This window comes from Asparagus officinalis, chromosome 7 (genome assembly GCF_001876935.1).
Source record: "Asparagus officinalis chromosome 7, Aspof.V1, whole genome shotgun sequence".
Lineage (NCBI taxonomy): Eukaryota > Viridiplantae > Streptophyta > Magnoliopsida > Asparagales > Asparagaceae > Asparagus > Asparagus officinalis.
This window is the reverse complement of record NC_033800.1, coordinates 67,454,618-67,465,413: the sequence shown is the minus strand read 5'-3', so window position 1 is coordinate 67,465,413 and position 10,796 is coordinate 67,454,618. Positions and strand designations below refer to the sequence as shown.

General features: G+C 47.7%; 1 protein-coding gene across 1 annotated transcript in view; it reads left to right on the top strand.

The window, feature by feature from the left end:
* Positions 6,978 to 10,796, top strand: part of LOC109847284 (protein QUIRKY-like) — a 5,789-nt gene continuing 1,970 nt past the window's right edge. The window contains exons 1-2 of the mRNA XM_020416522.1: positions 6,978 to 7,404; positions 9,055 to 9,109. Of these exons, the coding sequence (XP_020272111.1) occupies positions 7,171 to 7,404; positions 9,055 to 9,109 (289 nt within the window). The 5' untranslated portion in view covers positions 6,978 to 7,170. The remainder of the gene's footprint in view (positions 7,405 to 9,054; positions 9,110 to 10,796) is intronic.

Genomic DNA, 10,796 nt, shown 5'->3' with positions numbered 1-10,796 from the left:
TGTCGTTGGCGAGAAGGTATTTCAAGATGGCTGGAGCTTCATCATCTTCGAAAGAATACTCCTTTTGGAACCTCGGATCGAGAGTTGCGTTCACAGGAATTGTGGATGTCGTCGGTTGACCTCTCTCAACTTTCTTTCTTTTAAGAAAGTGTTCAGCTTGTTCGCCATGTAATTTTAACTCTTTCCAAGTTTTGGATGGTACGACCCCCAGGGCTTTCAGGACATCGATGGAGAGATTATTATGGCATGTTTGCAGGATAAACTCTTCTGTAACAGGATCTCTGCAATTCATTGCTTTGTCACGGAAGCGCTTGGCAAAATTATCAATAGATTCTCCGTCCTTTTGCTTCTCATCTAGAAGAGTCCCGATTGACACTTCGGTGTCATCATCGAAGAAATTACTGAGGAACAAACTTTCCATATCATCCCAGCAATTGATGCTCCCTGGCTTGAGACGTCGGTACCAATCGAAGGCGGGCCCACGAAGGGTGCCAACGAATGACCGGACCATTAAAGCCTCATTTCCAGAGATCATGCCCAAATGAGACTTGAAATAAATCAAGTGCTGAGTAGGCGCGCTCTTCCCGTCAAACGGTATGAAGTTAATCAGATTGAATTTTGACGGGTACGATATTGAATCCCATTCTCTTGGATAGGGACATGGAATACTCGTCTTTTTCACTTCTTGAGCCGTCATCAAAGCGTTGATTTTGTTTTCAAGCTCTTGCATTTTCTTGTCCTCATCTTCATCTCTCTCTGAGTGATGTCGAGCAGAAATAATTGGGCCACCCCCAGTGTTACTAAGCGGTGCAATTGAACCACCCCCAATGTTGTTATTGGGAGGATCTGTTGAACCACCCCCAGTGTTATTGCCATTGGGAGGTGTATCAGCCATAATGACTTCATCCACTTCTGGATCACTGTCATCTACACCATTTTGAGTGTGGCGGCTGGATTCAGCTCGCTGACTGGACTCAGGAGGTTGAGATTGTTGAGTTAGCAACTCTCTCATTTGTTGAATAGCTAACTTCATCTCTGTCTTCATCTCAGCTCTGATTTCTCCACGTTGCTTCGCTAGAGCTTCTTGAAGCATTTGAGCAAATTGACCAGAGGTGATCGTGAGTACTTCTCTGGTTTGTCCCGTGCTAGACATTGTATCATCAGAAGCGATTGCAGAATAAGTGTCCGAGAATTCATCCTCCGAGGACATTCCTTCTTGTATTCTTTTGTAATCTCTGCGTCTGATGGCTCCTAATTGGAGTTGAGACATCCTTTGAGCAATTCTTGGATTGACTTTTCCTCTCGGGGAAAAGTCAGGATTTGAGTCACTTGAATGCCGCTTAGACTTTCTTTTATCAGCCACATTAATGGTGACTTTAGGGAATTCATCATCTTGGGCAGCTGATTTCCTCTTGCGGAAATGTTTCGGCTTAGGCTTCGACATTTCGGTGAAAAAACTGTGGAACACCGAGACTCTTCGTGGAATGGCCTCTCATTTGAAACAATCACATTCTGATAGCATTGCTCTAATGAGTCGCGCACAGGGACAATGAGAGCTCATTTCCCGGACAGTTCTCTTTCGAGTTTTGTTCATACCCCCAGCTTGATAGTATGATTCATCGCTATGATTGCCGGAAAATCTTATCGTCTGTTGGTATGACCCCCAAGGTATAACGATGTCTTTTGACAAACATGTTTTCTTCTGAGGATGTAAAACCTTATTGGCATTCTCAAGACAATTTATTGTTGCCTTTGAGCGATCCAAGGTTATTTTAGGAGTCACATGTTTAGAACCACCTCCTTGTGGGTGCGGAGTCTTAACAGGCTCCGAATGCTGATTTTGTTTAACTCCAGACTTTGGAATCCAAATTTTGCAGAGTTTTGGCGGTTCTTTGGCCACCGTTTCCTTGTTTCTTTCTCGTCTTTGTTGTAAGAGAGCACGGGCATGAGCAACATTTGCACGACGTTTTTGTATACGTTCTTTGAGGGTCGAGCGAGCCCTCTTGACAAAAGTCCATTCATCCGTCGTTATTTTAGCAGAGATATGAGTGATTGGTTGTTGAGACAACTGAACCACTCGATGTCTCCTCGACTCTAGGTCCGCGTGATAACGAACCCTGTCGGTTTGTTCCAACGCCTTAGCCATTTGGCGAGCGCGGCGTTGGCGTTGTTTCTGACGAGCTCTTTTCGTCAATGTTGGTGGGCTTTGATTTAATGACTCTTTTCTTGGTGAAGAGCCATTATGAGCAGAGAGGTTGTGAATAGAATCCTCAGCAACAATCAGGCGAGAGTCTTCATTCTGTGCCTTCTTTGGCATGGACGTCTTCTTCAATGGTGAGATCCTCTTGTACTTGCGAGACAATGAAAATCTTAAAGAGGATGATGAGAAATATTCCTCAAACTTGGTTTGGTCAAATTCGTATTCGACCATGGATTCAACCGGGATCTTGATGATTGGCTGCGACACGATGGTCTCGGCAGCGAGACCGTTGGCTCCCACTGTGGTCGCCAGTTTGTTTGCGTCAAAAGTTGGTTTTGTTATGGAATTCATTATATCTTCGGTCGATTACAACAAATTCAAAAGAGATAGTCTTTTTATAAGACTTCTTTTACACAACAAAATAAAAATTACAACTCTTGAGAAACAAACGCAGGATCGTTGTTTGGATCGCTGCTTGCGTGGGATCTTTGCCTGTGCCGGAGGCGCGTTAGCCCGTGGACCACCGAATCACAGATTCTGATTGAACCGTGAGGGGTTTAATGATTCTTCCTTCGTTTATCGAAGTAAGAATTTGAAGCGAATATCTTATCGATGTAAGATGTTCACTCTTCCAAAGATCAAGTCTAAGCTTAGATCTCAAGGATTCACCGAATGATGCTTGTCAAATGGTGAAAGTTCTCTCTTTCTTCCTCAAAATCACCAAAAGCTCAAGTCTCCTCTGCTCCAAAATGCTCTCCCCCTTTATTTCATGCCTAGGGAGGTATTTATAGGGATAGGAATGCACAACAATAGAAATGGGGGCAAAACAACTGACCAAGTAACTGTTCTTTGGCCGCTGCAGTCGACAATGCAAAATAGTTTTGGCCTTCTGAGAGCTGTCTCACGTGCGAGACAGTAAATTCTATCTCGCACGGCGAGACAGTAAAGATTGTCTCGCACGGCGAGACAGTAAAGACTGTCTCGCGTGGGCGAGACAGTAAAAGTCTGTCTCGCCCGCGAGACAGTAAAGACTGTCTCGCACGGCGAGACAGTCAAGTCTGTCTCGCGTGCGAGATAGTAAAGACTGTCTCGCATGCGAGACAGTCTATACTTGTGTTCTTTTTGACATTTTGGATGACTTCCTTTTGAGCTGTGCTTGGATACCTCTCAGCATTTTTTTACGCCTACACCCCCATCAAACACCGATGATAGAAGTTACAATCTGACGACTTCCAGAAGGCTATAATTTGAAGACTTTCACATAGATCGATGAAGGTTACAATCTGACGACCTTCACAACAACTGATGAAAGCTCTAATCAACAACCTTCACAATCAACATCGGGAGTTACAATCTGACGAATCTTATATTTTCAAGGAGCCAAGATGAAGATTATAAGATAATAGTCTTTGCAACGCTCTGCAGAAGAAGCTATAAGTCATTGGCTCCTTCTAAAAACGCGGAATTCATCTCCGCGTTTCAATTCCTGAAACGCAGGTGACCCTCACATTTCCAAGCTTCAACAAGCAAAACACGAGCGACCCTCGCGTTTCCAACCTTCATTAGACGAAACGCAGGCGACCCCCGCGTTTCCAGCCTTCAAACTCCAAAACGCGGGTGACCCTCGCGTTTTTCAACAACCAGCGGGTGCCCAACTCCGCGTCTCCAGTCTAAAACGCGGAGTTAGGGCCTTGAACGCTATTTTTTTAGCGTTTGACTCGTTCAAAGCACGAGCTGAACGGTTCCAAAACCGGTTCCCATGATTTGTGTGCGGTTACACCCCACTTAGGAGTGATTTAAGGGGGTGGTTACACCCCCTTAATCCCCTATAAAAGAGAGTAAACTCAACTGAGTTCGGGGTTGGCTTCTTTGGTCCGGAGTTCAAGGCTTTTTCGGCTGGCTTTTTGGATCTGAGACTGGGCAGCGAGGTTTGAGCTTCTTGGCTCGGATTGATCCTCTTTTCAACAGCGAAGAGGAGATCTTTTGGCTTGGCAGCAAGGGTGAGATCGACGTTCATCCTCAGCAACGATCGACCACCGGAGCTTTCTTCTAGCCTTGGCTTATTAACCGATCTTCGGTTCAAATCAACTCTTTCACAGAGTTATTCTAAACTCGTTCAGAGTTCTCAAACTTGCCACGCAAGTTCTCCACAACGTCGAATCGTGAGGAGAAGACATCGTTCCAGTGAAGCAAAACGTCGGATCGTCAACGGAGAGCAAACTCGACGCGAGCATTCGAGGGAGGCACTCCATCACCACCGTGAAGAACCCAGTTTTAAACAAAGGGGAGAATCAAATTCATTCTCCTCTCTTTTGTAATCAGAAAATCCAAATTGTAATCGATTTTGACAGAATACAAGTCAATTTTCTTTCACTGTCTTTTTACTGCAAATTTTCCCACAAACACTGACCTTCCCCTTCCCCACTCAGGCTTCACTAACTTGACCGTTGGAGGAACTATGGAGGAACCGACCCCCGCCATCTCACAGATTCTTCTTGTCTGTGCAGCGTGAACACCAAACCCCCATTCAAGAACCAAACATAAAGTCGGAGAAGGAAACGACACCTTCATCACTCTCCCCTACCTCGTCCCGACGAGGACCCCACGGGGGACCGATCCAGTTCCGGATCAAAACCGATCCCAGCCCGGATCCGATTGACTGTTTGGTCATAGTCATCAACATGTTTGATGATTCGGGATAGTTTTAAAAGTATAGAAACGTGAGTGGAAGTTTTGCAATATGCATAATTTAAAGGGTATATCCAAAAAAAGCAAAGTAAAAAAAAAACCTTGTTAGTAATAGCTTCCTAAATCATAGGCTGTAAATTATAATCTCTTGAACTTTCTCGAAAATTCTTTCGTTCCTCTCGTGAGTCAACAAATTGCGAATTGTTGCGTCCCGTCCACTTTCATCTTTCATACTCTACCAAACCTTATTCTCATTTGTTTTCTACGTTTTCCTCTCGTTTGGTTTGGCCCCCCTTATAGTAATTCCTAGCTCCGCCACCTAGGCATGTCCATCCGGGCCGGGCAAAACCGGAGCCCGGACCCGGACCCGGGTACCCCGGACCGGCCCGATTTTTTTTTATTTTTTTATCAAATTTTTTTAATTTTATTTAAATTATAAAAAAATAAAAAAATTTAATAAAAAATAATAATTTTATTAATCACTTAAATTACATAAATTATAAATAAAAAATTATAAAAATAAATTCTTTATTAATAATTAATAAATCATTTACAAATTACAAGTATAAATTTATTTTGGAATTCATCGCATCACAATAGATAAGTACATCCCAATTAGGTTTTTTTAAATTTCTTTTCTTTTTTTTTTTGATAAAAAATTTCTAAAAATTAGTTTAATATTATTATATTTTATATAATTATGTATTAGTATATACTTACAAATTATTATGTAACTATATATTATATATACATATATTATATGTAAATATATTGTATATATTTATAAGTTATTACTTAAGAGAGAAAGAATCACATAAGTAGCCGTTGCCCGTTGGGCCAATGTGGAAGAAGTAACCGTTGTAATATACTATACTTATATACTAAGAGAGAGAGTATACACACACACATATTATACATATATAAGAGAGAGTATACATATATAAGAGAGAGTATACTTATATATACATATATACTAAGAGAGAGAGTATATACATATATACATACATACATTATACATATATAAGAGAGAGTATTCTTGTATATACTTATATAAGAGAAAGTATACTTATATATACTTATACATATATATATACTTATATAAGAGAGAGTATATTTATATATACTTATATACTAAGAGAGAGTATATATATACACACATATGACATATTATAAATATATAGAAATATATTATATATACATATATTATACATATATAAAAATATATTATATATACATATAATATACATATTATATATATTTATATATACATATATAATATAATACATAAAAAATAAAAAAATAAAAAAACTACTATTCCGGGCCGGGCCGGGCCCGGGCCGGGCACAAAAGAGCCGGCCCGGGCCCGGCCCGGAGCCCAGACTTGGCCCGGGTTTATGTACTCCAGAATCCGACGTTCAATTTCTGAGAAAACATATCTTCCAATATCAAAATGAAGAGTTAATAAGCTGATAACCCAAATTAATATCAAAATTAATGACATGGGTAATTTCCACTTAAACCCAATTGTCCGTAGAGAGTCTACTACGTTAATTCCCGCACTTCTGTGTGCGTTCAGGTTCAACCCTCTTTTCAGCGCGAACAGAGAACACACTCCTTCACCAAAACAGGCCACAAAGCGCGCTTCTCCAAAAAAAGCATTCGCCGTGTCGAAGCCCAAAATATGCTATAACAGGCGACAGCCCAAATTACGAAAGTGCCGTTAACTCCGTCACCGTTTACTCCCCCCTCCCCCCCTTTCGCGCCAAAATTTCGAACGACAAAACGGCGTCAAAAGTACCTAAGCGTACCTCCCAAGATATGGTCATTAAATACCCAAAGATAAGGGATACGTACATCACCCCTCCACACAGCTCAACACCTAATCAGAAGATGCCACGTCATCATTCGCCTCTCCCCCTAACCGTATCCCGCATTAAAAACCAGAAAGACAAGAATTGAGTCCCTGACACAACCGTAAGCTTTCTAGTCAACGTAACTGTTCCTGCGGAGCAGCAGACCGAATTCTGAACCGGTTTTAAATTCCTACATCGATACGGTCGTCTCCCTCACTGCAACAGTTCTGCACGCGCGCCCGCTCTAATCCAATAAAACCCCCCTAAAACCCTAATAAAAATCTAGTCTTTAATCCATTTTAAAAAAGAGTTGGAATTTCGAGAATTTAAACCTCACGATTCTCGAAAGCTCCATTATCCTCTCAAATCAATTGCGAAATAATTGAAGGGAGGAGAGAAGTTTGGGGTCGGCGGTGAGCTTAAACCGCGATGGCGAAGGACGAAAAGCTAGTAGTCGAAGTGATCGCCGCCCACAATCTCATGCCAAAGGACGGCCAAGGATCCTCGTCGCCGTTCGTCGAGGTCGAGTTCGAGCACCAGAAGCGGAGGACCCGTTCCAAGTCCAAGGAGCTCAATCCGATCTTCAACGAGCGGCTCGTGCTCGTTCAACAACAACTCTCAGATTCCCGAAGATTCTCCCCTACCGCTGCGATCGCGTTGGAGGTCTAACTACACCGAGGCGCGGCTGGACTGCCGTCCACCCGCCGCAGGACTACTACTACTATTGTAGGCGGAAGGTTAGAGGTTCATCGGACGGCGGAAATCCCACGCTCACGACTACTGAACGGACAGCCGGCTGGCCTCAGTTGTCTTGCCTAGAAAAAGAAAAGCCTCTTTTTTCTCACCACCTCATCAGGCGCGAAGACATCAGCCTGAAAATCCTACAGGATCAACGCCCGAGTAACGGCCGACCTGCGTGCGTGGGCGTTCCACCGCGACCAGACAACGCCCTGTTGAGAAAATCAAGGGAGCGCGAGACGAAGAAGCATAAGCAGCAACTGCAGCAAGCATGAAGCAGACGGATTGTCCGTGGGCGCCCAGGAGATGGTCCACGCAACACCCGCGCCGCCGACGGTTAAACCGAGCAGCAATGGCCTAGGGCCCCACCGACGTCCCGGATGAGGCTTCCGGGCCATGGCTGCTCAGGCCTCGGTAACGCCGGCGCCGCGTCAGATCCTCTACACCGCGCCTGTTCCAACCAGCCAGCCGCCGCCTTCCCTCGCTGAAGCGAGACCGGGCCTCGTTTGGCGGTGACAGCTCGTCAAGGACAAGCCGAGCTCCACCTACGACTCGTGAGCAAATCAGTACCGTACGTCCCGCGTGGTCCCGCGCACGTGACCTCCCCGTCGCCGGCGAGCACCACGCCTGAGGTCAAGCTTCCCGGCAACTACGCGGGGTACCCGATCCAGCGGGCCCCCTCTACGACCAAGTCTTCGCTTCTCCAAGACACCACTCCAGCTCACTCCGCCCGTTCGAATTTACTTCAATCAGCGGAGGGACAACACACGACAGCGCCCGACTTCCCTCGGACGGGTCGGAGTATCCGACCTCGCACCGTAATCCGAAGCGGCGGTCCCGGCCGGAACAGCACCTATCGGGCCCCGCCAGTGGTAGCCGACACCGAGCAACAAAAGCGGGCGAGGAAGTCCTAAGCGGGGAAGTCAGTGGTCTCGGTCTGGCTTCGGCCACTCAGGACCGCACGACTAACGTCCTCTCGCCGGAGGCCTTGGCACTTCAAAAAGCCGCTGGGTCGTGCTCACGGCCGAAGTGTCGTGGGAGTCCACCCAATCCCAACAGGGTCTAGCGTGGGCCAAACCTCTGGTAACTTGCGATTGTCAGTCATCGAGGACTCCAAGACCTTCGTCCCCGGCGGAACGGGGGGCGGCGTCCCGTTCGGCTCGATTTCCTGAGCTTACTTCGTCAAAGCGCGACGGCCCCCCCCCTGGTCGGAAAACCAGATGAATCCCGTACGCCGACCCGCTTCGTGCACCCAGACCGAAACCCGGTCCGCAGCCCCGTTTTTTGGAATGCACGGACATCCCTGTTCGTGGTTCGCCGAACCGTTCGATGATTGTGCTTGATTGTGTCCGTTGCAGGAGTCGGCGGTCGGTCGAATCGGGACTGCAGTCGTGGGCGGTTCGTGTTCCGGTCGGGTGCCATTACGAGCGGCGGTTTGGATTGATAAGCCGTTGTTTCTCGGTGGTTTGGGACTCGATCGCGAGTCGCGGTTCCGGTTCCGGAGTTTGTTAGGAGCATCCATTTGCGAGTTACGAGCCTTGTGCCTTGACGGTGGGTATCATGTCTTTTGACGAGGCGACGATGTATGTAGTGATCTTCGCCCCCGATGATAGCCAGCTGTGGAGCCCGCCCGTCGGCGTCGCTACGAATTAGGCGGAATCTGGTGCGACGGGTTTATGCCCGATGAATCGAGAAGGACAAAGGCGGGTCGTACGGCATGGCTATTCGATGTTGCCAAAATCGGGGCAGAAGTCGGATCCGACCCCGAACCGTGTCGACTCTGTGGTGCCGACATGACGACACCGGCAGTACATTGGGGGTGGGTTCGATGGCTTGCACTGCTTGATCACCTATTGGAGCATTACACAACTCCCATTGTTCACACACATGGGCGGTTCGAGATGCCGAATCTCGGAAGAAAGTGTCCGGATTCGCTTATCGGTCGCTTGAATCCTGATCGAGGCCGCTGACCATCGATTGTCGTCAGCCACGTTAGTAGTGCTGCATCGACCGGGAGCGACGTCAAGAAGATGGCGAGCCTCCACCTGGCTGTCGCTTCTCCTGCCATCACATGCCGGGCACATGTACACTCCTTACATTCCGCCGTTGACTCCCCAAACTGCCACTACTGTGAGCCCTTGCTCGTTCGTCAAGTTGAGAACCTCGGGTCCAAGCGATCGAACGTCGTCTCCGCTCCGTCTGGCACCAGCGCTGAGCCTCCGCTTGGGCCAGATGAAGTCGTCGAGTTCAAGGCTCGACGCACGGCCTCGCACTTTATGAGCATGACGGGAAAAGCAAAGCACATCTCTATCGCCTTGTCGCGTCTCTCTGCTCCAATCGCCGTTGTGCAGTGTGGTCGAAGTCAGCGTCCGTAGTGGACGTCCCTGTGCAGTCGTGCTCTTTGTCCGTGACCTACGTTGTGTTCGTTGCGCGCAGAGCTTGATCCTGCGACATGGTGTGTGATGATGAGGCGATCACGGGGAGCGCTGCTCGGATTGGTAGCCGCCGGTCGAGGCGAGGCACCCGCGCACATTGGACCACCCGGCTATCGCGACGATGGACCCGGCCTGAATTGCCGATCAGAGCTCGACGAGCGAGTTCTACCTCTTTCAACGAGCAGGAGCCGGACGTGGCGTTAGGATGCGTACGACAGGCTGAGGGGTGTGGCGGCAGCGGGTGCGAGACGGTCGGTCGGGGGACTTGGGCGACGCAGTGTGGAGTGTGAGGGGTGGTAGGGCCAGAACGGCAGCGGCACGCGTTGATCGGACTGAGGGGGATCGAGAGCGGCGGTTCTTGTTTGCTGACCGGCGCGGATATACCCACTCACCTGCATTCGCCGCTCACTACGAGCCAGGCGCCCCGACGTCGCGGCCTCGATTCCCTCGCAACAGCTAGCCGGCTCAGCCTCGAGATCCGTCGCTCCTCGCACCCTGGCTCCGAACGTGCTTTTGGCGATGGCGGTAGGGTGTGTTGTACGTGTGTCGCCCGTGTGAAGGTGGTGGTCGGAGGGTGGGGCTGTAATATGCCCTGCGGCCGGCCGACGGTTCCGGATCGAGGTGCGTCCGCCGTTGATGAGCTTATTTCAGGAGGCTGCTACTCAGGCTGATTAGCTGCTTTGCAGTTGGGATTTTGGAGGAGGCCTTTAGATTTTAGCGGGAGTAGCGCCTTGGTTTAGGATATGTTTCAGTTGCTTGGTACGTTCTGTGTTTGCTAAACTGGGTATTTGGGGGGTTTGAGTTATTTTCGGTGACTTTGTGGGTAGATGGGGCAAGTCATATGATTGGTGAATTGAGTGATAGGATGGCAGTTAGTTATAT